At 43.7% G+C, this 27,386-nt stretch overlaps 1 protein-coding gene across 2 annotated transcripts; it reads left to right on the top strand.

Annotated features, from left to right (window-relative positions):
• Nucleotides 1-23: 23 nt before the first annotated feature.
• LOC124049870 (protein kinase C beta type-like) lies at nucleotides 24-27,252 on the top strand. Of its 2 annotated transcripts, none has more exons than XM_046371976.1 (17): nucleotides 24-493; nucleotides 1,049-1,080; nucleotides 11,069-11,151; nucleotides 12,562-12,673; nucleotides 15,317-15,445; nucleotides 15,906-16,062; nucleotides 16,438-16,572; nucleotides 16,754-16,850; nucleotides 16,969-17,112; nucleotides 17,228-17,401; nucleotides 17,513-17,604; nucleotides 17,939-18,001; nucleotides 18,106-18,244; nucleotides 18,324-18,404; nucleotides 18,499-18,606; nucleotides 19,524-19,664; nucleotides 25,459-27,252. In XM_046371976.1, exons 1-17 carry the CDS (start codon nucleotides 330-332, stop codon nucleotides 25,609-25,611), a joined length of 2,004 nt encoding a protein of 667 aa, XP_046227932.1. In that variant the 5' UTR covers nucleotides 24-329; the 3' UTR covers nucleotides 25,612-27,252. The 2 variants fall into 2 exon arrangements, with proteins under 2 accessions (XP_046227932.1, XP_046227924.1); XM_046371968.1 differs by lacking the exon at nucleotides 25,459-27,252 and adding an exon at nucleotides 20,124-22,671 and having other exon boundaries at nucleotides 42-493.
• Nucleotides 27,253-27,386: the final 134 nt, after the last annotated feature.

The following is a 27,386-nucleotide window of genomic DNA, read 5'->3' on the forward strand; positions in this document are numbered from 1 at the left end:
GAGAGGGAGGGAGAGGGGGAGGGAGGAACAGAGAGAGAGAGAGAGAGAGTTGTAAGCAGCAACACATTGGTGAAATCGGGGAAGCAGGCGCGCGGCCCGGGGACCCGCCGGAAGAAGCAGCAGCTTCAGCGCGAGCTGGACGCAGACCGAGAAAACACCGGCGGCAGCACGAGCGACACCGAGGCGGTCAGCGGGGCGGAGAGGAGGAGGAGGAGGCACATGCACCGCGACTCGTTCTCCCTCGCTGCCTCCATCGTCTCTCCCTCTCTCTGTCTCTTCGCTCTCCTCACCCCTCGTTCCTCTCGGACCGCCGCCGCTTCCTCGTTAAGATGGCTGACCCCAACAGCGACGGAGAGGTACCGGAGAGCGCGCGCGGCTTCGCCCGTCAGGGAGCCCTCCGCCAGAAGAATGTGCACGAGGTGAAGAACCACAAGTTCATCGCGCGCTTCTTCAAGCAGCCAACCTTCTGCAGCCACTGCACGGACTTCATCTGGTGAGTGTGTGTGTGTGTGAGAGGCGAAAGGACACAGGTGATTCACTTGCTGCTGCTGCGGCTGCTGCGGCGGCGGCGGCGGCGGCGGCGGCTCGTCTGATCGGCCTCCTTCCACACTGACAGCGTTCAGACACCGCAGTGTTTCATTCATTGTCATTGTCAAAAACACCGCGATGCGCCATTCCCCCCCGTTTTCCACAATGCGACAGCATCGCCAGGCCTGCCGATGAGGAGGAGGGGTGGTGGTGTGTATGTGTGTGTGTGTGTGTGTATGTGTGTGTGTGCGTGTCGTCGGCAGCCGCAGAGCAGTCGCTGCTGCTCGGCGTTTACCGCATCGACCTGACACCCATCACACTGAAAGGTCTGGTGGAGGAATGCAGCTGGAGACACACAGACAGGGCCCCACTGTTGCTGCTGCAGCTGTGTGTATGTGTGTGTGTGAAAGTGTCCATGTGTGATTGGATATCTGTGTGTGTGTGTGTGTGTGCATGCGTCAGTGTTTGTGCATCGCTCCTGAATTCCCCAGATTTCACATGTCTTGTCTTCTGTCCACAGGGGCTTTGGGAAACAGGGATTCCAGTGCCAAGGTAAGAGCAGTGGCTCATTCACAAATCCCTCTGCTGCATATGGCTGTGGGTGTGTGGACGGATGTTCGCTGTCTGAAGGAGCGTGTGTGTGTGTGTGTGTGTGTGTGTGTGTGTGTGTGTGTGTGTGTGTGTGTGTTTGCTGTATTCAGGGTCGCTGGTCTGCTCACTGTTAGGGTGACCTGTTGGCTCTTTCGTTGACGGTGTGTTGGTGTTGGCAGGCAGGTGTCAAACTCAAAGCAGGTGCTTGCCAACAGTGATAAATGAGAGTGAGAATCCCCTGAAGAGGCTCAGGCAGAAGAGACGGCGCGAGATGTAAGAGTAGAAGAGTCGGCGGAGTGGTGAAAGCTGAGATGTCTGGCGTTGGCCGGGGAGAAATGGGAGGAAGACAGAGCAGGAAGTTACATTTCTCAAGCTTTTTATTTTCTCTCCCCTTACGCTGACATCTGATTGGAACTGTAAAATGGTGGGTTCGTGTGTGGGTGGCGGCGGTGGCGGAGGAGGAGGAGGCGGGTGGGTGTGTGTCTAGACGTGGACCTCTGCACAGACCGGTTTCATAAACAGGCCCTCGCAGCAACACAGTGACACCCCCCCCGTCACATGCATGCCACAGTGCTGCAGCAAATGTTGTCCCTCTGCTCGCAGTATCACTTCCTCCTCTTCACTGATCCGTCTCAGTCAGCCACCTCCAATCATCTGGCCCAGGTCATGTGAGCGGCCTTCTGGAGGTGAGGAATGACCAAAATGACCAGAGTTTCCACATTACGCTCTTGCTTAAGACCTGATTGATTTGGAAGTGTTGTGCAAAGTTGTGTGTGTGTGTGTGCAAAAAGCTGAAGTCTGCTCATCTCTTGAGGCTGCGGGCTTATTGACAGCTCTGGTGATGATACAGGAAATGCTTTGGAGGGGTAGAGAAAATTAACACTTTACATGCTTGAGTGAGTGTGCACAGCCTCCTGGACTATAGTGAGCTGATGTGTGGCGGTGAATTAACCTGAGCTGTTAACACACACACACACACACACACACTTTACAGAGCACAGACCAATCGGAGCCTTGCACAGGTTTCGCTGCTCTCTGATCAGGTTTCAGGGTGAGTTTCCAACTGTTAACTGATGACTCCTGAATTCATAGGCCGTCTCTCTCGCTGGCTGTGTGTCGTTAGTGATTATTGTTCACTCTGATGATGTAGAAAGAAGTTAATCCATCAATCAGTCAGTCAATCAATCGGTTCAACAATCAGTCAGTCAAAGTAGCCAGTAAGCAGTGATTTGATGAGGAGGTCAAAATGCAGGCTGACGCTGTGCTGTAACTCAGAGTCCACTGAGCGTTCTTCAAACGCACCTCATGTGTTCGTTTAGAGAACAAGTTTGATTTGATTACGTTTGTTCAGGTAAAGATGGCGGCGCTTCAGCAGCTAAACGGGGAGGGAAATCGGGTAATGCTTGTTAAGCCTTGGTCGTATTGCAGGACAAACGGGGACAGTTGTGGACTTGCTTGTGCCCCACGACAGATGAGCTGCCACACATGCTGCAGCTGTGGGGATGCGTTCACACGTTCCAGATGTGCGCTGGAAAATCACATGAAGCTGACTTTTCCAGGGCACTCGCAGTTGGCTTGTCGTGCTGCATGTGGACGTCTGCACAGCAGCTGGCAGCTGATTAAGTGATTAGTGGATGGCACAAAACTAACTGGCTAAAACGATTAATCGTCAGTCATTTTTCTTGCACTGTAATAACTTGGATAATTTGTGGTTTTGTTACTGATAAGGTTGCGTTGGTCTCTAGGATGTTGTGATGTTCATGTCTCACTGGTTTTTATCATAAATTTAGAATTATTTATATTAATTGATAACAAAAACAGAAGCAGAAATAAAATTTGGTTTCATTCAGCTCAATAAAATGGGCAAAATTATTCTAATAATTATTATTTATCATAAATAAGTACCTCTAAATTCGCCGTTGACTATCTCTCTGTCGGTCAGAATATCTTTCACCAAATCAGAGTTCACTGTGTGAAGAAATTCATTTGAGTTAGTTTGCCCTTAACTTGACCTGTTTTGGGGGAGTAGATGCAAGTTATTAAATTGGAAATGGCAATGGTGATGTGAAACAGGTCAACATAAAACCAAAAAATCATTTCCAGCTCGAATGCGGGTTAAAACTCAGCTCAGTTTGGTTGAAGTCGGAAAGGGTTTTAAGTTATCTAACTTGAGAGAAATGTTGAAGAGTAATAAAAAAAAAGAAATTTATTAGGATTTTGAGAAGTGGTCCAAAAGGTTCTTGTGATGTTAAGTCTTCACAAATCTTCACAAATAAAAATGATGTAATTCAGTTTAAATATGGCTCAAAATATTCACGTCATATGACCAGTACGTACTGATTGGAGTGAAGTGCAGGCTGAAGTTTGGAGCAGCTTGTGAGTCCAACATATGTGCTTACCTACAACATACAGTATTTATTCATTTTTTTCCTAACTTCATTTCTCAGTAAGTGTTGATTTGGTGATTTACAGATCAGGAAAGTTTTTACACGTGAAGGTTAAAAGAAACACACAAGTAGCTTAGATTTTTAATTTGTCTGGTTGAGATCTGGCTTTGTACTCTTAAAGATAAGAAAAATGAAGCGTATTGGAAGCTTTGGCTGGTTTTATACCAAACAGTTTGGTGCATTATTTTGTAGGATTAAAACAAATGGATATTTTTGAACATGGATGAGGCGCAGATTCATGTGTAAGACGCTAAAGGTGGAGAAAAGCTGGGAAGTGCGGCAAAAAGCATTTAAACTAATATATCAGAGCTTATACGATCATCCAGTGTGAGGTTTGTTTTGTTTTCCATCACTAAACCGAGTATCTTTGGGTTTTGGACTGTTTGTTGGATAAAACACGACATTTGAAGACGTGGGCTTTGGAACATTTTATCAAAAATAAAATCTGCTGTGTGACTAACTGAGAAAATAACTGATACTTGAAGCGTGGAAACAATTTAAACAGCAGACTTGGACCTGCAAGTCACCGCATCAGATCCCACCGGTATGACGTGTACAAAAACAATGGAAAAGCAGCTTTTGAGGAATATTTTTTGGGATTTTCTTGTCCTTAATTTTACCGACAGGAGTTTGATTGTCAGGTTGAAAGATTGGTGATAAAGAGGTGGTAAGACTTTGGTTGGTAAAACGGTCTCCCTTTGAGGTCCATTAATGGAACCAGAACTGCTCTCTCCGAGGTCTAGGATGTGCTTTGAGCCCCGACGGGAAGGTTTGTTTGTGCGTCTTGTAGCAGGAGACATTGATTTGCAGGTCACAAGTTGTTGAAACTGCAGAGGTTTGGGTTGGAAAAGCTGCTTTTTAGATGTCATTCAAACAGCAGTTAATGGCGAAGTTGGTCTTAACCACAAGTTGAAATATCAGAAGTAAAGAAAATAAAGGCAAAAAGGTTCATTTTTCTACCAAATTTGGCCTTGTTTTATCCCAGTAAAAACCCGTGTGAGTGTGCCTTTGGTTTAAATCGCGTTTATCTTTTCCCTTTTGTTTAAGCCAACGTGAGGGAAAAGTGGGAGATTTGTACAGCGAGGAAGGACTGAAAGCAAAGTGGAGGAGCAAGAAGGGTGTAGATGCAGTTCAGTGTGAACATTATGTGTTCAAACAAACATGCGAGTCTCATCAGTGCAGTCTGCTTGGTGGGGAGGAATGCCAGACTTGTTCTGACGTGTAGGCCAGATTATTTTCAATGTGTGTGTGTGTGCGACAAAGGTGTCTTCTGTGCATTGTGGGTGTGTTTGAATACCTGTTCTACAGGTAAATACTTCTTTCTGTCTTGCCTTCAGCTTTTCTTTTATTGCTTTTCATTTGTGTGTGTGTGTGTGTGTGTGTGTGTGTGTGCACGCACACCCGCGCTAACATCAAAAAGAGGAAGTCAGCCTCTTGTCATTTACTGCAAAAGAATCAGTTCTTGATTTCTGATCAGGGTTTGAATGGAGGTCAGTTTTCTTTTTCACTTATCATCAGATGAGTTGAGGGAAAGTTTCAGAAGACGGTTAGTAAAAACCGCATTTTTCACATCGACACACACTCTTTTCAGATGGCAAATTCAGTTACTGTAACACTAGCCAAAAATATCCAGACACACCTCTTTATGGGCTTGTTTATCAGGGTTTGGGCTCGGCCCCTGACTTCCAGTGAAGGAAATCTTAATCCTTCAGCATACCAAGACATTTTGGACAATGTTATGCTTCCAACTGTGTGGCAACAGTTTGTTGAAGGTCCTTTTCTATTCCAGCATGACTGTGCCCCAGTGCACAAAGCAAAGCTCCATAAAGACATGGTTGGATGAGTTTGGTGTGGAAGAACTTGACTGGCCCACACAGAGTCCTGACCTCAACCCCATCCAACACCTTTGGGATGAACTGGATTGGAGATTGTGAGATTTAGAATGAGATGTCATTAAACGAATATCTGCACCTCACATCGTGATTATTTGTCCGGTGGATCTTAAAATATTTTAGTCTGGAGTGGACCAGTGATCTAAGTGATCTAAATCTAAATCCACACGCTGTTCTATCTGTCTGTCTCTATCATCAGAGGACGTTTCAAAGAATATTCAGCTACTGTCATGTGGAACTTTAACCAAACTAAAGTATCTTTTTATGAGGCGACTGCAGGTGTTCCGTTTGCTCTCAGGACTCCACCAAAAGTTGACTGGAGTGAAACATTTTTTGTTTGTCTTGCTGAGGAGGCCTGTGATTTTCACTCATCTTTCCATTTCACGCCCCATCAGCCTCAACACGAAACAGACATGATATGCAGTACAACAGTGTGCACAGAAGAAACAGGTGAAATCAAAAGATCAAATGTGAAAAGACCGAGTGCCTCTGTGCCCAGATTACAAACTTTACAACCTCAATGACCAAAGGGAAAGACCACAGAACGAAGTTCAGAAGAAACTCTTAAAGAAATACTGCCTGTCAACTCAACTTGAGGTGTCGTTGTTGCTATTGATTGGATCAAGGCTGTGGTTGACTTTTGGTCCTGATTGCAGATTGATTACTGGTTGAAGTGGTATCTTTGACACTTACTGGATGACAGGCTACAGCACTGATTATACGATGCACTGGCTGCGCTGGCTGAGAAAACAAACTCATATTTTAGAGCCCACAGCGCCTACTAGTCACCGAGCTCCTTCGCAGTGAATTTCAAAGTCGACAGATCTTTCCAGCGATCGTGCTCTGAAAACGGCAGATGTCATGTTGGCTGACTGGATGTGTAATATGTCTGGAAAATTACGCAGGATGTTGTGTGAAGGCAATGAAGACAAAATGAACAAATCACAGCAGATGACAACAGCTTGACTGAATGAAGCAGGTTTTTTGAGGGGGTTCGCTATGAGTTTAAGGCTGTGATTTTTGAAACTGGACGAATTGTTGGTTCACCGATGGGTAGAAACTAAAGATAAACTTTCATACAGATAAATTTATTCGCTCCTCAGCTTGTCTCTCCTACTGTTTAAAAATTAGAGAGCGAAGGCACAGTGAAACATAGAAAGCTTGAACCAGAACCAAAACATCCTTCCTGCCGGATACCTAATGGATTAATTAAGGAACTGAGAAGTTTTTCCGGTATTAACAGGCGGATTTTTTTTTTCTAACATTGATTAATCAATATCAATGATTTACCTCCTGATAACTGGGTTAATATGAACTCAGCTGACCCAGAACGAGGATCAAGTCACACAACCTCAGCAGTGTTTCCTCCGGGCTGACTGATTCGGCCTGGCGTCGGTGCTGGAGTCACTTCAGGTCAATTAATCTTTTAGACAGATAATGTTCACACTTAATTCTCGTTAGGAAGCTTTTACGGCACTTAAAGGAACATAACGAGTTGTCGTCCACTCCTCTCCGTCCAGGATTTCCTCCAGGCTCGGCGCTTTTCTTCCCTCGTGTTTTGGCCTTTTCAGCACAGATTGCATTGAAGTTGGCAAGCTGCTTGTGGGCGTCCATGTTTGTTTTGCTAGAAGAACCTTTCTTGCAGGATTTGCAGGGTCGTCTACCACCAGAACTGCAGTGGTTATTGGCCACTCATTCAGTTTTCTAATATTTTCGCTCAGCTGAAAGGTTTGTGCTCCTTCCTTGCTGTCTGTGCAGGCTGTTGGAAATGTGGGCTGTGTGGTTTGTCCTGTCTTTGTAGGTTTCAGCTCGTCTTCATGCTCCTTGGGGTGGTCCTTTGTTTTTCTCTAGCGCGACCAAAATAAACCAACAAAAACAGATTGCTGTTAACCGCTTGGGCGTTACAGTCAGCGGCACAAGCTTTCTTTATATTGGATCTCAGTGTATGAGGAGTCAGACTCCCCTGGCTACTCCGTTAAACTCAGGGACCAGTCCACCCACTCGGACGCTTTGATGCTAAAGGAGCGTTTCTGATGTATCTCCAAAGACCCTTTTTGTCTTCTTTTTAGTGATACAATCGTTACTGTGGCCAGTAACGATTGTTACTGTAGAGCCTCCACAAGAAGAACTGGAGCTGGATAAGGATTTACATGATTGCTGTTGGTTCTGATGTGTTTAAATTCATATGAAGAACAGGGCTGTGGTGTTTTCTAGCTGGTGAGCAAAGTGGAGCACCGAGCAGCTGAAGAGCAAGGTGTTTCACCGTTAAAAACCTAAAAACACCTGAAGACCTCCAAGCTAAGGCCGACGACGGTGGAAAGAAAGTCAGTGTTGTTGTTACGTTCGTCAGGTGGACACACGAGTGCAAATGAATGATGCAAGTAAGCAGTTTGATGACGTCATTGTTCACAACTAAAATTCTTCATTTTTTGTCAGTTTGTTGAGAAGCAGAAGCAGATGTAAAGGGGTTTATTGCTCCTTTTACATAACTTGAATCTGTTGTTTTGGCATTAATACTGGAGTTGGCTCACGCGTCTCTACCTCTTTTCCTCAAGTGGACGTCGCTATTAGAAATTCCAGAAACTGAGAATTCCCACTGAAGGGTTTTTCTGACTCGGTCGCTCGTAATCACGGTCTAAATGATATGACGTGAACGCTGCATTAGCCTTCTGGCGTCTTTAAGAGGACTCCTCAGTGGAAGGCCTAATCCCTGTGGTTCAGTTTATTCAGGCTTGTTGAGGCCTGAATGGTGATTACAAGTGTCTCCTTCTGTGGGTTGTGGACTGGTAATCGTCCAAGATGGAGGGAACTTCCTGATGCTCCCGTTGGTGTGAAACTGTCGGCCCGCTGTCGTCCTGGCAGCTCATGGCGTGGATCTTTTTTGGACCGGCTCTGATTTGCTGTCGTCGCCGTCAGTCGGCTAAAACGGGGCGTTGTGTGTAGACTCGACTGTAGGGCTCAGCCTGGTTGCTAGGCAACAGAGCTAAGACCTCCTCGGCAGGTCACTAGGCCTGTCTTTCAGTAGTGTGTGCTTGTGCACAGATATGTGTGTGTGTGTGTGTGTGTGTGCGTGTGTGCGTGCGTATGTGCAGATTTATGAACAAAAAGCTCCAAAATGTGACTGCACCATTCACTGTGTTTTCTGTTGCTCCAGTTCTCTGTTCTGTCTTTCTGACACACTGCAAACACACAAATGAATTCTCCACCCCCTCACATTGCCTCAAACCCAGCTGTGCCCCCATCCCTTCCTGCCCACACACACACACACACACACACACACGCACACACACACACACAGCCTGCCTGACTCTCTAACTGACTGGATTCTTTCTTCATTCTCTTTTCCACTGTCGTTGTCTTCTTGCGCTTCCCTTTTTTCTCAGTCACCATCCTCCCAGTTTGTCTGCTCATTTGCGTTGTGCAGTCATGCTACAAGTACCCATGTCACACTGCACAAACACACACACACGCACACACGCACATAAACAAATACAAGCAGTCTGCTGCTTAACCTGTGGTAAGTGCAGCCAGTTGCCACAGCGCCTCATGAAAATCTAACGAGAATGTGAATAATTAAGATTGAACCAGATCGTGATGTCACCCTGTGAGAGAGAGTGTGTGTGTGTGTGTGTGTGCGAGAGGTTTACTTTAATTTGAAGTGACTACAACATGTGAGTTAGTAGTAATGTGAGGCCGGAATGATGTTTTAATTGGGTTTTTGGTTAACTGATTGTGAAGTGGAAGTGGTTTCTAAATCAGCACTGTAGCTTGACCTTTATTTAAAAATACACGTGTGGTGTGAGGCTAAGCCACAGAGCCGGGAGAGCAGGGCGAACTGCGCTGTTTCGACTTCTGGTGTTGGTCATGTTCAGGCCTTCGTCCGCTGGATGTGACAGATCAAAATTCATAAGCTTTTTAAAACTCTGCAGCTCAAAGGTGCTGAGCGTTGATCTGATGTCAGTTTAGCTTTTCTTGCTGAACATCAGTGGCAAAGCAAACTGATCTGTGATCTGCTGTCAGCCACACTCTCCCTGTCAGTGGAGGCTTAATTCTCTGTACTCAGTGCTGTTCACTTTTGAGTTATCGGTTAATTGGCATATTTTTTTGTCTCAGCTAAGAGTTTGGTGTCTAAAATGAACATGAAGCCCATGATGACGATACTCGGATGTCTTGTGTTGTCCAACCAGCTGTCCAAAATCCCAAAAGACTCAGTTTGCTATGGCAGAAAACTCACTAAACAGAACAAGAGTCACGTTTGAGGTGCTAAAATCAGTGAATACTGAATGACTTTGGAGATCATCAGAATAGTTGCTGACTGATTCATTTTCAGAACTGCTTGTTTTAGTTCTGCTTTTTACATGAGTACACACGGTCTGTTTCCGCGGTGGCTGTTTGCACGTTTAAACAGGAACTGAATTGGGCAACTTCTATAGTCTTGCAGCCTTGAATATCTTATTCAAATATAACTGGAATTATTTGTTAGGAAATGACAACTATTTCAATAGTTGATGAAGAGTCCTCCCTTATTGAGCATCTCAAAATATTGATATATTTTTCCAGGTTTTCTTGGCCTTTCATGAAAGCAAGCTGAAGGTCTTTGGGTTTTGGGTTCCAGTCCGGGCTTTTTGAAGACTGTGCTATTCGTTTTCCACTTTCTACTGACATTTCAAAGCCTCTCCAGACTGAGTGAGACAAGTTTGTCCATCACCTGCGTGACATCTGTCCACATTTTGGTACCTGATTGTATTTTAGATTTTTATTTTTAACAGTCTTTACTTCACATGTAAACTGTCTACTTCAGACCTTTTTCATACGTCGATACAGAGAAGGTTTGGTTTGTAAAACTTCGTAGCCTGAGATCTTATCGTGCAGTTTGCTGTGGTCTGATGCTTCAGCTAAGAATCTATTAAACTTGAGGCTCCCTGACCAGAGATTTTAATCATTATCTTCAAGAATGCGGCTCTGGACGGTAACCATTTTAAAAACATGTGAACTGCACGTACTTCAGCTGCACCAGCGAGGACTCTTTTAGCGTATTTCCCCACTTTTGACAGACTTCAGTGGCCATGGACTGAAACAAATCTAAACTCTGTCCCCCCACGTTCTCACCATCGAGTGAGCATCCATCCGAAGATCTTAAACTTTATTCCTTTGTCTGTTTAGTCTTCTTATGAAAGGATTTTCTTATTAAAGGGGTTTGGGATCAGCAAGCTTGTGTTGTATTCGGCTGAGAGGTGTTTCAGTCAGTCAAATCACCAGGTGTAGAGCCTGCTGTCATTTGGAGCCGCCTCTGTGGGAAGTCTCCTGTGGCAGCTTTAATGTTTCTGTGATTAATGTGATTAGGAGCTATCCCACCATGCTGTGGTTATAAATATATAAATCATCTGAACTGAAGCAATAAAACTAAATATAAATGTCGACACCAAGGAAGCAGCAAATGGGAGCTGCTGAAATATGAGTCGCCTATTGTACAATGACTAATGGCACTTAATTGACATATTGATTCATCCCTCGCTCTGCTACTGTGTCGCCTTATTTGGCATTGCAATGAAGCTTAAATTGACATTTACTTTTTTAATTTATTTATTTTTTTCATGTCTCACCCTGCAGTGTGCTGTTTTGTGGTCCACAAGCGCTGTCATGAATTTGTCACCTTCTCCTGTCCAGGGGCCGATAAGGGACCTGCCTCTGATGTAAGTAAAGAAAATGTACAAACACACACTCACGCACACACACACACACACACACACACACGTGCGCATGACTGTGCCCCAGTGCAGAAAGCAAAGCTCCATAAAGACATGGTTGGATGAGTTTGGTGTGGAAGAACTTGACTGGCCCACACAGAGTCCTGACCTCAACCCCATCCAACACCTTTGGGATGAACTGGAACGGAGATTGTGAGCCAGGCCTTTTGGTCCAACATCAGTGTGTGACCTCACAAATGCTCTACTGCATGAATGGGCACAAATTCCCACAGAAACACTCCAACATGTTGTGGAAAGCCTTCACAGAAGAGTGGAAGCTGTTAGAGCTGCAAAGCTGTCTGTGTGTTTAGAATGAGATGCCTCTAAAGTCCCTGTTGGTGTAATGGACAAGTGTCCCAGTACTTTTGTCTCTAAAGATTTACACAGCTTGCTATATTTAATCCTTTGCTATTTGTTCATGTCATTAAACTTTAAAAAATGATTTCACAATGAAGCAGCTCACTTGTGTTGAAGCTGAATGTTTAGTATGCACAAGTTTAGTGGTTGTTTTTCTTGTTTAGCAAAGTAAGCCCACGCACACACACACACACGCACACACACATGTAACCTCTTGTCCTCCCTCCTGCTGAGCTGTCAGTCCCAAATCACACTGAGACATGTCAGTAAAGAGAGAATGTGCTGCCTGGCTGCCTCAGGTTAATGAGCCAGTATCTCTCATTCACACACACACACACACACACACATTTTGTGAGTCAGCATGGATTTTGAAATCATATGACTGATGTTTATTAATCTCTAACTCCTCTGTCTTTCTTTGTTTTTGTTATATCACCAAAGCTGTTTTGTTTCCTATTTTTGAACATCCTCCAAACTCACTCGATCGACACTCCATTTTCTCTTTGTCTCTCGCAGTGTGTTTGCTTCTGTTCTCTGTTTTATTGAAGGCAATGTTTAAAGGCAACTCGGACAGGAGAAAATTTTTTCCATTCTCCTCTCCTCACTGACGTACTCGCAGCAGAATGGGAGCAAATCCCTGGAAAGCCTCCCAGAACGGTGGATGTTAAACGGCTTTATTGTAGCTGTAGTATGATATTATTTCACATGGTCATACAGTAAGATATGCAGCAGTCACACGTGACACATTCTGATGTCCATATACTTTTGACCATATGGCACATCTCCAATCCTGTGTGAATAAGACCAAAACTAAACTTTTTTGTGAATTGACCCTTTAAATACCGTCTAATGGGACACTGGAAAAAGTTAAACACTGCAGAGGTAAAAGACGTAAACCACCTTATCGTTTCCCTGAACGGTAACACTTTTAAAAATGACTTGATGATTATTGCTCTCCAACGCCTCCTGTCTCTCTCCTCCGTGTTTCTGCCTTTTCAGGATCCTCGCAGTAAACACAAGTTTAGGGTCCACACGTACTCCAGCCCGACCTTCTGTGACCACTGCGGCTCCCTCCTCTACGGGCTGATACACCAGGGCATGAAATGTGACCGTATGTATGCAAATGTCTGTCTGTCTGTCTTGTCTGTCTGTCTGTGTGTGTGTGTGTGACCACAGTGTTTGTGCATGTGGCCGCTTGCTGGTTAACACAGTGAGGCAGCGTTTAAGCAGACAGTTATTTCCCTCAGGAGTCTGTAGAGACCAAACAGTGTGGGGTTATTGCTGCTTTAACTGTGCGAATTTCAAACTCCTCACTCGGTTACATCAAAGTCTTTGGCATATTGACACAACTTTATAGATTTTTGCCTTTTATCTACTCTTTTATGCTGACCTGCCTTTGGACGTCATGTGAAGACTCGACTCAAAAAAAAGAAATTTTAAATAATTTTTGCTCCTTTTAAACTGTTGATTCAAACGTCCCTGTTCAGTTTGTGAAACCTTGAATTTAAGAAAGCTTTTCGTACTTTCGAGCTTTGTGTCGAGGCCGTTGGTCAACAAACAAAGAAATTTCTGCCCAAAATTTAATTTGACTGAAACTTTTACTGCATTCATAAGCCACGTATTGATTGTGATATGTGGGGCTGTGAGCTCCAGTTCAGCTGAAACCTTGAAAGGGGAAACAAGTTCTCTGAATTTAGATAAACCGTTTACAATAATCAACCTGCTCGTGAGTCATAAAGGCAGAAAGTTATAAGTATACGTTGACAGAGAGTGCAGAGATCCTATCGGCCTTTAACAAGAAGTGTTTATACTCGTGCTGTTGTGTCATATTTATTGCAGATCATCTGGCTGTTAACAAAAGCTCAAACAGGAAGTGGGCTGCGTCTCTGCTCTGTGCTGTCTCCAGCCATGACAGACAGTGTTTAGGGGGTAGTCAGTTCCTCATTGTTCTTACGTGCAGCATGCGGTGTTTGACAGACTTTGATATGGTTTTGTAGCAGTTTTTACATATTTATATTTAGGCACCAGATGCACACAGAAGTGAAAAGAAAAAAGGCTGTTGTTTTTGTTCCTTCTCCGAATACTTGAGTGGCTTATTTAACACGCCTCACAAAGGTTATGCATTAATCCACATAAAGGAGCTGCATCTGACAGGAAGCTCTGTGTTTTTGCTAATTAAATCATCTTTCTTTAGGTATAGATTTTTAAAAATCTTAATTATGCAGAATATGAGGACAACTTAGAGTTCTGATATATTGGGTATCTCAACATTCTTCATGTTCTTACTGATTAAGGATAAAGATTTGATTCTCATCACATGATTTGGGGCCAGACGCGACTTGATTGGTGGCAGAGTTAAATGCAAAGCGATAACGACCTTCTCCCTCTGCAAAGCACTGATATTTGAACTGTTGAACTTTCAGGACCACGTTGGCTTTCTCGCCTGTCCTTCAAAATCACTAATCCAGCTTGGATCCGGTCTCTCCTGACTTTCAGTCCGCTGGCTTTGTGCAGGGAGGGACCTAAAACGGTGCAACGAAGCCCTTAATACATAAGTAAAAGGTTTCAGTGTTTTGGAATTTGCTTTCCGAGATGAAACTCCTGCATGAAACGCTCTTTTTTATGGGTCACTTCAGAGTGTATGAAGTTTTAATGGAAAGTGGAAAAGGAGAGCGATGCATGTTCAGTCTACGGCCTGATGGAGATTTAATGCACATTATTCAAAAGAAGTTGCCATAGCGTGGAAAACCGACTTCGAGAGGGTACCTGCTCGCTCTCCACCTCAGCGCCACCCCCAGTGAGTGGAGTAAAATGTGGGGTTTTGTGCTTCAGAGCAGTGTGACATCTAGTGGACAGACTGAGAAATTGCATAAAGAGCATTGGGGTATTTTTTTCAGTGTTCACCTTGAAGAAATACTGCATCACCTGTTTTTTACTGTGTAGATGTACTGCAAGATGCAAGTCGAACTGTATCCTCGTCACCAGTCTGCAAAGTCACAGTCCTCAAGACCTTTTCTTTTCGTCTGATAACCTGCTATTACTATCTGAACTAATCTTGTATTTCAGTTAACATTTTTTCTACAAATCATGTCCTTTATAAACAATCACACTGATCAGCCACAACATTAAAATCACCTGCTGGGTATTTTATAGGTCCCCTTTCTGTTGCCAAAACAGCTCTGATGTGTCAGGGGAAGGGACACAGGATGTCTGTGTGGGGTCCTGTGCATTGAGGGAGGGGCCTCCAGGTGGGAGGTTATTTGGTCTGCAATGTTTAGGTGGGTGGTGTGTGTCAAAGAACGTCCATATGATTGCCAGCACCCAGAACACTGCATTGTAGACAGACGATTAATGTTTTTCACCTCACCTGTTAACGTTGTAGCTGATTGGTGTATATGGACTGTGTGCCAGGTAGTGTCAGCTCAGGCTGCCAGAGCTTTGCCTGTCCCACACAGGCTGCTTAGATCTGAGACAAGAACCCAGCAATCATGTCCATCACAACACTGTGTCATGGCCTCTTCGAGAGGTTATGTCACTGGCATAATTTAATTGTAGCCAAAAACAAGATGTGCTTGCAGTATACTCTTGGAATCTCTTGCCCTTGAAGGGTCACTCTGCCAGTTTTATACATAAAGCTCTGTTTACATTAAGGTATCGTAACAAAATCAAAGGATTTACGTGCTGTGCAGATTTGGGATTTTGGGCTGTATCAATAAAATGAACTTGACTTAACCATTTTTCTGTCTTTGTCCAGACTGTATGATGAACATCCACAAGAGGTGTGTGGCCAACGTCCCGAGTCTGTGTGGGACAGATCACACCGAGAGGAGAGGGCGCATCCATATCTCTGCCCAAATCACTGCGGACACTCTCACCGTCACCAGTGAGTGCTTCTGTCTCTTCACTTTCATTTTTTTCTCTCTGACTCACACACACACACACACACACACACACACACACACACACACTCTTTCAGCACCTCTTGAAGCTCTATGAACCCAAGACTAAAACTGGAAAGTCCATTAGTTGATCAATGATCCAACGATTGACCCACATCGCCACCGGGACATGCGTCCACGTGCCAGCTCTCTCTCTCTTTCAGACAGCTGCGGATTGATTATGGAACAGAAACTAAACTGTTGTTAAGTGTTGTCAAATGTAGCCAGAGTTATTTAGGGCAGGCCAGAACGAGACTCGCTAACACTCACAGGTCCTGCTGTCCTCTGGAAAGGACAAAATCCAAACCCCAGATGCTAAACAGCATAAAAATGTGTGTTTTCTTGGAATGTTTTCTTCTTCTTCTTCTGATGCTTTTTTGTAACCATGTCCTCAACCTCTTGCAGTCAAAGAGGCCAAGAACCTGGTGCCCATGGACCCCAATGGCCTGTCAGACCCCTACGTCAAGCTCAAGCTGATCCCAGATCCCAAGAGTGAGAGCAAGCAGAAGACCAAGACCATCAAATGTTGCCTCAACCCCACCTGGAATGAGACCTTCACTTTGTGAGACATCTCTCACTTTCTAACACATATTGAATTGGAGTTTCTGATCAACAAACATATTTTGGCATGATTTCTCTTGGCCCCATTTTCAGTCACAAAAGCTCAAAGCTAACTGGATCTCATGCAGGTGACCCTGTCCCCATTCTTTTTCCTGTTTTTTTTTATCAGAGCTATTCTGGGTTGCTGTAACTGCTGGGCAAATGCATGAGAAACTGTTCATTTGTTGAGGCTTTTACCAGTTTAGATAGAGAGATACATGAAGAACTGCACCCTGTGAAATCAAACCACAATGTTGGTTTTCATTTTTACCTCTTTTGAGAACATCCCTCATCCTTTATCTGACAAGGATGCTCCTCTTTTTCTTTAACTTTTTAGTACCCTAAAAGAAAGTGACAAGGACCGGCGTCTGTCAGTGGAGGTCTGGGACTGGGACTTGACCAGCAGGAACGACTTCATGGGATCTCTGTCCTTTGGGATCTCAGAGCTACAGAAACAAGGGGTAGACGGATGGTAAGACTACAAGATGAGGAAAGGAGATGGTGGATAATTGGGGAAAATTCTACAGGTGTAGACAGAAATAACAAAGGCAGAGGGAACAGGGGTGTGAATATTTAATGGATTTATTCTACCACAGTCTGGTAATAATCCTGGATTTTATCTGACATCGTTCTGTTACCATTTGGGGGTTTAGGTTTAAGTTGCTGTCCCAGGAGGAAGGAGAATACTTTAATGTTCCTGTCCAGCCAGATGGAGAGGACGGTAATGAGGAACTGCGACAGAAATTTGAGGTGAGACACGCAAAAATGACAGCAGGTTTAATTCATGTTGTCTGTGTCCATTATCTATCATTAATTTATTTATTCTTTCTGCTTTAACTTTGCCCGTTGCTGTTTCTTCTCTCTCCAGAGGGCGAGGGTGGGTCCAGGGAAGCCCACAGATTCTTCTTCCTCCTCGTCGGTGTGCAAGTATGACAGCAATGGCAATCAGGATCGGGTCAAGCTCTCAGACTTCAACTTCATCATGGTGTTGGGCAAGGGCAGCTTTGGCAAGGTGATGCACGTTGACAGACACGTGTTGTTTTCATGGCCACCAATGGGAGGCAGTGGCTGGAAAACAAAATGAAATCTCTGAGGGTCATTTATTACCTTTTGTTGACTCCCCACAGGTGATGCTGGCTGAGAGGAAGGGTACGGATGAGTTGTACGCCATCAAAATCCTGAAGAAGGACGTGGTGATCCAGGACGACGATGTGGAGTGCACCATGGTGGAGAAGAGAGTCCTGGCTTTGTCTGGGAAGCCACCTTTCCTCACTCAGCTGCACTCCTGTTTCCAAACCATGGTAACACACGACATCTTGCATTCACAAAGACGAGCAGAAGCAACGATTTGAAAACAATACCGACAACTTTATTCTCACCTCGTTCCTCGCCTCTACGTCTTTGTCTTCTAGGACCGACTGTATTTCGTCATGGAGTACATAAACGGAGGAGACCTTATGTACCAGATCCAACAGGTCGGCAAGTTCAAGGAGCCTCATGCTGTGTGAGTACACGCACACAGAGAATAACTGGCAACGAAACACTATCTTGTATTTTCTGCTGCTGCGTAGAGTTTGCTGTATCATTCCTTTTCTCTTCTTATTGATAACTGAACAACTTACTTGCATGCTCGTCTGATATGAATATAAGGTTGGTTCTTCTTAGTGTTTCTTTTTTTAACCTAACCTCAAAGGACATTAAAATGTATGAAACCCGAAAAACGTGGTGCAAATTTCATCTTTTATTCGCCTGTAACTCACTCACTCACTCACACTGGGTATTCAGGTTAGTACAGACACACAGATACGGTTAGAAACTGGTGTCTGTCTGTACTTTAGGTTCTACGCTGCAGAGATAGCCATTGGACTCTTCTTCCTTCACTCCAAAGGCATCGTGTATCGGTGAGTCGCTTTGTGAATCAGCTCGAGTGTGAATGTGCACTTTACATCCATTATAGAGTGCATGTGTTAGTAATACCTGTGTGCTCGTGTGTGTGTGTCTTCAGAGATCTGAAGCTGGACAACGTGATGCTGGATTCTGAAGGCCACATAAAGATAGCCGACTTTGGCATGTGCAAAGAAAACATGTGTGATGGGGTTACCACAAAGACTTTTTGTGGAACACCAGACTACATCGCTCCAGAGGTGTGTGTTCATTATGTGCTGTGAAGCTGCTGATTGGTGCTCCCTTTGCAGAGTAAGACTGTACCTTTGTGTCTCGTAGATCATAGCGTATCAGCCCTATGGAAAGTCTGTGGACTGGTGGGCCTTTGGAGTTCTGCTCTATGAAATGCTTGCTGGACAGGTTTGTGTGCCTTCACTGTAGTTTATTTTTTTGTTGAGAACAACCAACTGTGAACAAGAACTGAAAATGTTGACGTTTATTTGTGCACATTCAGCCGCCTTTTGACGGGGAGGATGAAGATGAGCTGTTCCAGTCCATCATGGAGCATCACGTCTCTTACCCTAAATCCATGTCCAAAGAAGCTGTTGCCATCTGCAAGGGGGTAAGGGAACAAATACACAAACAAGGGCTCTGAGTTTGGATTGAGGATTCACCAGATCTGACTTATCTCCTTTCACTACCTCTAACCAAAAGTGCAAGTGGCATTTGATTTCACCATAAATACCTTGAAAAGGTAGTACATGATATACAGTAACTCAATATTTGAGCGAGGTGTTTACCATTGGGGATGGGTGTTGGGCTGGACAATATGAGCTGAAATCTACATCAAGAAAATGATCAGATTTGTCTCAAATATACCTTAGTGCTTGTGTTTTCTTTGTGTTGGCTGATGTGTTTGTGTTGTTAAACTGCAGTAGGACTTCAGTCATTTAGCATCACACATCTGCAACACTGCTGGACACGGACATGCTCTTTTATAATTCCATGAATTCTAACTTGTAACACCCTGGCGCCTACATTACCCACGATGCAATGTGACCACCGACGGTTCAGAGATTTGTGTGTGTTATGCTCGTAGTGGCGTGTATAACCTCAGGCACATATGAAGACCAGGCAAGTGAGGTCTGCTAAAAATCACTTCTTTCTTACTCCACTGACATCACTTGAGACAATTTGTTGGACCTCACGCAGCTCCCTGTTTGATGGAGTTTGATGTATAAAATCCATTTCAACATTAAAAATATTGTGTGATTAGCTGATTGGTTGGTTGTGTTTAGTTGGCAGTAATGTGCATTTATTGGAAAGTGGCAAATAAGGCAAATAAGTTAGAAGAGGTCAGAAAGAGATTCATAATTTTTATAATTAAATTGAGTTTGTTGTCCAGCCCTAACTGAGCTCATCTGCCCTTGATGCAGCCATGAACATGACTTCATCCAGACTGACAAACTGTAATGAAGAGCTAGTGTGGGAAAGGGACACACACACCTCTCATCTTGTACGTCTTTGTGTGATTTTTAGCTTATGACCAAACACCCAGGTAAGCGTCTGGGCTGCGGTCCAGAGGGCGAGAGAGACATAAAGGAGCACGCCTTCTTCCGCTATATAGACTGGGAAAAGCTGGAGAATAAAGAGGTCCAGCCACCCTTCAAACCTAAAGCTGTGAGTATATTACGCACACACACATGCACACACACTCTCTTTTCAGCTGCTCAATATCACCTGAACTCCACTGATTACCTGAGAATTTGGGTTCTTTCAAGGTAAGTTGTAGAAACGATTAGATCGCTCATCCCCCGGACCCAACCATAACCTGCCATTGCTCACTACTCTGACAAATGCAGAGCTGAGATTTGTTAGTGTAGTAACCAATGATGACGCTGAGATGTCACTGGCTCGCATATGGACCAATGGAAATCCACAGTTTCGGCTGTGAGTGATTTGATTGGTTGATGCCATGTTTTAGTTGTATTTCTCTTTTTTCTCTTTGTCGTTTGTTGTTGTCCTTTTTTTCTTCACATTCCTCATCAAACTCACTCCATCCCCCTTCCCCCATCTCTCTCTCTCTCTCTCTCTCTCTCTCTCTCTCTCTCCATCTCTCTCCTCTCCTCTCCATGGCAGTGTGGGCGTGATGCAGAGAACTTTGATCGCTTTTTCACGCGCCACCCCCCAGAGCTGACCCCCCCAGATCAGGAGCTTATAGCCAACTTGGACCAGGAAGAATTCCAAGACTTCTCATTTGTTAACCCTGAGTACCCTCACACAACTCACTGACCATGCCACATATCACCGGGCTGCACTAGTAATTCCCCACACCTCATATTATTTAAAAAAAAAAAACAAACAAAAAAAAACAAAATAAAAAAAATCATCATGATGTCATATCCAGGCTGCATTTGGCAGGATGAAATGTTAAAGTAATAGTTTGATCATTTTTAGTGTTAGATGAGAAGATTCATGTCAGTCTACAGAGCTGGAGCCAGAAGGCGATAAAACTATGAAACGTCAGCATGGTAACATTCAGTCATTTTGCACATGTTAGCGTGCCATTGTTAGCCTTTAGCTTGGAGCACCACTGTGCCTACGTGGCGTCACAGAGTTGCTAGCTGGAGATTCTTAAGCTAGAATTTTACTTTCCACATTTACCGCGAGCGTGCAAGGATCTGTATGCATGTATATAGCGTGGTCAGAGGCTGTAGGCGTAGGCTACCAATACACTACAACAAGCTACAGAATCTGCGTATTTGTGTGAGGCGTCTTTCCAGCTGACTTGTGTGTCTGCGGCTGTCCGTTTGGAAGTTTATTCAGACCCTTCTTCTTGTCAAATTCTCTAATATGAAAGTCTGTTGCTTAGCAGAAGACTTGCACCAGCTCAGAGCTCGCACAGCTAGGAAATTAGCTCCCGGCCGTAGTCTTCTGCAGCTACCCCCATCAGTCATGTGATGCTCGCCAGGTCTCTTTATTGAGTTACACAAATTAGATAAAATGTCATATTTAGTGGCTGTATTTTTCAGGAGAGCCAGGCTAGCTCGTTCCCCCAGGTTCCAGTCTTTATACTAAGCTAAGCTAATCGCCTCCTGTCTCCAGCTTTGTGTCTGATGTACAGACGTAAGAGTGGCTTCAGTCATCTCATCTGACACTTGTAAAGATATCAGATGAGCGTATTCTCTCCAAATGCCAAACTATTTCTGTAACGTTCAGATGGAAATGCAGACAGGTGCTCAAATGCTAACAATCTGTAGAAACAATCAGATATCCATGTGTCAAGTTGCCAGTAGGAGACTAGTTTTGTTTCAGGCAGTGACACTGTTTTCATTTTACTTTGGTTTCGCATGTCATGTTACACTGCTGCTCTCATATCAGTTCTACTGGCTGTATTTCTATCTTTAGTGCAGAAATGTTGCTCCTGAATGCTTCCTGGCTGCTCACATCAGCAGGTTCATGTTGAAGTCTGATCTCAGGGCCAACCTGAAACCTGCTCTGCCTCTGTGTCACCCTCCCTGTAATTGCATATTGGTTATAATGACCTATCGGTGATATTGATGAGTGTACTATGATCACATATTGGTAATATTCATACAGTGTAAGTGAAAACTGACCAATTGCTTTGCTATGATTGTTTGAGTTTCCTAATGCTGACCTTACTTTTGTCTATAGGACCAAATACTTGTACTTTTTGACTTTTTGTTCAGTCAGTGTTGTGGTGAGCTTATCTGAAAATGTTTTGCTGATTTAATTTTTAACCAGTCAGATAGAAGTCTTCACACATGCAGTCTGCAAGAGCGTAAGTCTGCGTCAAGTCAGTGATTTTTGACCGAAAGCTCATTCCTTTTCTCCTCATTCATCCCTGAAAACATTCACCACATTACACTGTGCTTTTAATGACAGAGGGCGTATCTTCTTAGCTTAATAACAACCTTTTTTCTTTTTTTTTTTGTTTTTTTGGGGGATTTTACAAATGACAGAGTCCTGTCACGTCTTGTGGAGCAGGTAGTTTGTCAGCTCACAAAAACAGGATGTCCAAAAGTGCCAAAATAAGGTTCAGAATGATGACGATGTGGAGAGATATTGTCCTCAATAACTGTGACGACGGGCAGCCATTTCGTGCCATTTTGCAGTACATGTATAATTATTAGAATATGCATTATAGCTTATCTGTTCTCCAACAGTACGATACCCTTGAAAAGTCATTTTCACGTATAAAACGAAGTGTCTGAGAAGACGTGTGTTTCATTGTGAGGCAGGTTGTGTTATCCTTTTTGTAACTGTGTAACGATGCAGGTTAGTGACGACGTGTCAAATCTTGTTCTTGGAGCTCGTAACAAAAAGGGAGGCGGCAGCATGGTGACATTGCAGATTCGTTTCTGTTGTACAAAGATGCTTGCTGATTTAAAAAAAAACAAAAAACAAACAAACAAAAGAAAAAGATGATTCTGCCAGGTGAAAAAATGAAAAGTTAGCACTTATTGTGATGATGGTAATGGTGATGAATCAGTGGTGACAGAACAAAAGATATGCCAGAGGGGGAAAAAGCTATATATCAAGTTCTATTATGAGAGAGATATTTGGATAAATTGTTCTGGATGAGAGCGAGGCTTCTGTGGATTGTGTAATTGTCCTTTATGACTGGAAACTGATAATATACTCACTGGTGCCTACCAGACTCCCACTGCTGTGTCTGCCTTGTTACTGCTGCTACACCCAGAATGGGAACATTTTCAAGAAACACTTCCAACATTTTCGGACGTATGTTTTCTTGCTGAGAATCTGTGAGAAGATCACTTCCATCCAATATCCAAGCAAGTTGTCTCCTGGCTCTAACTTAGCTTAGTATAAACACTGGAGACAGAGGGACAGAGTTAGCCTGGGCAGCTTCTGAGCTAGCCAGAAATTGGTGGTTTTTACATTAGTTTGTATGTGCTGAACTTTTTCATAGTCAGGCTTGCTGTTTCCCTCTGTTGTCAGTGTTTATGCTAAGCTAAGCTAACCGCCTTGTGGTTGTTGTTTCATATTTAATGGCCATATGTGAGAGTGGAATCTTCTCATCGAAGTCTTGGCAAGAAATCCAACACGTATTTTCTAAAGTGTGTGAGTGCTATATAAATAATATAACACACAATAAGCTGTAAGCAGATATTTGGACAATTTTGAGTGTTTATAAATTTGTCAACCGAACAGAAAACTGAGTAAAACTACAGCTTCCATCTAAATTCAGCAGCGCAGACACATCTGTATTAAAATAGCCAAAGCTCTTTTCTTCAGTAGTACACCATATAGACAAAAGTATTGGTATGGAGCTGTTTTTCAGCAGTTGGGTTCGGCCCCTTACTTCCAGTGAAGGGAATCAACCATTTGGTGTAATGGTCAAGTGCCCCTATACTTTTGTCTATATTGTGTTAAATTTTTAAGCTTCAGTCTTTGGTGTCTAAAAACGGTGGCTCCTATCTGTCTGGCTGTTACAGACTTGTCTGAACTAACCACAGACATTTGACTCACTCAGCCTCTTTTGTCAAACCGTGACATTTAGGCTTTAAAGGCCTCGGGCTTAACGGGAAATTGTGTTTTTGGGTTTTTTTATAAAGGCATCTGAAAAATAGAAATATTAAATTAATAATGATATTAGACTACTGTTAACAAAAAAAAAGCCACCATCCTGTTGAGAAAGACTCTTTTCCAGGCCTCGATTTTTAGTTACGAGTGCAGCTATGAATGGCAGTGAGATTTTGAATGAGGTTTCCAGGAAGTTCCAGTTTCATCTCGGCTCTCTGTGGAGGTTTGGATAATTTATCAAGCTTTGGAAAAGTCATCACAGTGCAGCCACAAGAACTTGTTCCTCTTTTGTGAATGACTGATAAAGCAGTTTAACATAGCTTTAATATTTTATCACGCACAAACAAAGCCTCACAGTTGTTTTAAGACACTGGACTGTTCAAACACGTTCACATACTTTTCACAAGCAGGTTTAAATCTGATTATGAAAGTGTTTAAAACTTCACTTCACTTAGTAAACGTCTCCTGTAATTTCAGCTGCACCTCATGGCCTTCGCCAGTGTTAGTTTAAGTATTTATAAATGAACAACTGTGATTAATACATGCACATTAACATGCGTATGACATAAAAATAAAATATTACTTACCTATGTCCTTTTTAAGCTGTTGTCAAGCACTCTCATGAAAGACTGTCTTATATCTGCTTACAGGAAGCTACGTTATGGTGTGTTAAACATTTATTAGTTGTTATGTGCTGATTTTAAAAGCAGCTTTTGGTGTGTGTGTGTGTGTGTGAGAGGAGGGGGGTTTAACATAAATTGCCATTTACAAACCAAATGCACACTGCAGAGATAAAACATGCAGCGTCACACCGGCATCATATACACAAATGAGCTGAATAGCTGGTGAACTCATGGACCGGCGGTAGAGCTGGGAAACTTTCCAGCTCCTCCTCATTTCAGCCGGGAGCCCTGCGATGAGACAAAAGCAGGAGGTAGGAAACTAAACACTTTGTGTGTGTGTGTGTGTGTGTGTGTGTGTGATACATGTCTCGCCTCGGGGTCGCCGCTTCACTTCCCTGTGTGAAATTCTTTGCGGTTGTGGTTTGGTATGCTGCTGGTCTGTTTGGTCGATCCTCGTCTGTTCTGCACTGGAACATGTCCTCTCTCTGCTTTTGGAAGTTTGTCTTGGATATTTCTGCATCTGTGCTGTTGAAGTGTTGGGTTGTGGGCCTTTTTCATCTGTTGACTGTGTTTCTTGGGTTTGTCAGCAGGATGTATTTGCTTTTTGTTGACTTGCCCTCCCCACCCCACCCCCCCAGTCCTGTATGGAGTCCAGATTGCTTGTAGTGCCACAATGTATAGATGATTAAGAGGTGTGAACCAAACTGTACTTAGACACGACAAAATAAAAAAAAAAAAATGTGTAACCTGACAGAAACACCAGTGACTCGTGACTGCATGGAGACTTAAAGGACAGGTTCAAAGAACTGTGTGTGTTTTAGTACAAAATCCACTCTTTATGTTAATATCCCTCCACTGTAGCTCAATCTGCAAATGCTGTTCAGGGAGACACAAAGATTAAATATGAGCTTTAAAGGGCATCCATGTGCTGCACTAACTGTTTATAGATCTAAAATCTTGCGAAGGGCCCATAGTGACTCGTACAAGAGTGGAACCCCAGCATTTCACACCATGACCTGACTTGTTTGTCTTGACTTTAGACTCTGAGTGTGCAACCGACAGATTGGAGATTTTGACTTTGTCCCACCTCTTCTCATAATTAAACTGTGCCTTTCCCTGTGTTGATACAGTTAAGCTCCCTCGCCTCCTTCTCTGCCCTTCATCTTTGTGCTTCTATTGTTGTCGACCTTCTTCTTCAAACTGCCTTTTTAACGCTGTAGTGACTCGCTCTGACTGTGCTCTTCTAATACGCTCCCTCTCTCCTTCGTTTCTGTCTGTGGCAGAAATCTCGCCGTGACGTCGGCAACTTCGACAAGGAGTTCACCAAGATGGTGGTGGAGCTGACGCCCACAGACAAGCTCTTCATTATGAATCTGGACCAGAACGAGTTTCAAGGCTTCTCCTACACCAACCCCGAGTTCATCATACAAGTCTGAGGAGCTCCTGTTGGTTAGACGCAGCCCGGACAAAACTTAACTGCAGCCCAGTTACATTCATCAAAGGCTCATCCAGCATCTCATAACAGACTCAAGCCACCAAAGCGAAAGCCACGACGTGTCACTCAAGCTCCGCCCACACCAGCATCTGAACTGGACAGTAATCATAAACCATCCCATTGGTTACATATTCACGCCCACAAACACACGAGCAGCAGAATAAAATCCAAACTGCAGAGGGCTTTAGCTGCCGGTGGGCCACAGTGGGACCAGATTCCAGTGCGGCATTCACAGGACTTGGTTGTGAAGCCGGTCGGCGTGAAGGCCTGACGATCAAGAGTCATAGCGAATGTGTAACTGTATGTATGCGCTCCATCGATTGACGACAGAGTGTGTTTGTTTACTTGATTTTCTTCTCTTCGACCTCCAAGAATTGCGTCATGAACATTCCACGATCAATACGTCACGTATATGCTCACACACACACACTGTCATACACGCACACACACGAGTCTGTGCAGGCTGCAGTTTGAAAGGAAGGAAGGTTTTGAATGACAAAAGACAAAATTTATAACTTCATGTCTAAGTTAATCCTGAACTTAGTCTTAAGCACGTCTTGTCTTCCAAATTGATGCAAAAAAAGAAAGGAAAAAATGGAAAGAAATTTCTTAAATGCCTGTTTGGCAGTGATATTTAAAAAATGTCTCTGTCTTTTTTTTTTCCTCTTGCTTAATCTCTCTCTCTCTCTCTCTCTCTCTCTCTCTCTCTCTCTCTCTCTCTCTCTCTCTCTCTCTCTCTATGGCACTGTGTACGCAGTGGGTTAGTGCTGTGTAGGCCTCTACAGTCTTTGTGGTGCAGCTCCTCTATGCATGCCATGTTTGTTGGTACAGTAGTTCCTTAAGATTTGCTTTGGACACCGTGGGAGGACTAAAAGCTCGGTGCAAGTGACTTTTCAAATATCCACGCTCCGATCTAATTTTGAGTTTCCACTCCGAATGCTGTGTCTCTGCTAGTGTCTAAAGAGTTTGCTTTTACAAAGCACGGAGCAAACACGCCGTTTTGCTGTCCTTCACTAGAAAATGTGAGATTCTGTGAAATGAACATATAAAGTAGATGTAATAATTCTGTATGACTTGTGTCCCAGTGTATGTGTAAATAGGAATGAGCTAGAAGTGATTTTCATGTTATCATACGCTGTTCCTCACGCCTCCCTTTTCTCTCTGCACTTTAGCCCTGCTGGCCCTCTCAGCGGTCACTTTTTGCTTTGTTTTTCTTCCCCCATGTTTAACCCTCTCCTCCTCCTCCTCCTCCTCTTCCTCTTCCTCTTCTCCTTTCATTGATTCTTCATTTCTTTGTCCTTCTCCGGTCCTCCCCTGTCCCCGGCTAGTGCTTACTGTACAAGTTAAGGAGAAGGAACTGGGAAATGAGATAAGAAGTGAAGAGGAAGAGGGGAGAGTGAAGTGTTTTACTATGCAAAAAGCAGGAGAAGGAGAGGAAGAGGACGAGGAGAAGAGGACGACTTTTGTAAAGCAAATTGTGTAACAGGACAGTATACATGTGTTGCATGCGCCGTCTTTACTTGCGCGTGAGAGACACTTTACGTTATGATACCTAACATTAAAGCGAGTTATCATAATACCATTTCAGTAACTCTGGCTCTTGTGTTTTACTGGGGTGTACATCTCAGATCAGGTGAGCTCTGTGCAACAGTAATCTTCTGCACCCAGCAGCAGATGTTACATTCAAGTTGAGGAAGTTCTTGAGATTAAGTGTAG

This window comes from Scatophagus argus, chromosome 2, assembly GCF_020382885.2.
Source record: "Scatophagus argus isolate fScaArg1 chromosome 2, fScaArg1.pri, whole genome shotgun sequence".
Lineage (NCBI taxonomy): Eukaryota > Metazoa > Chordata > Actinopteri > Scatophagidae > Scatophagus > Scatophagus argus.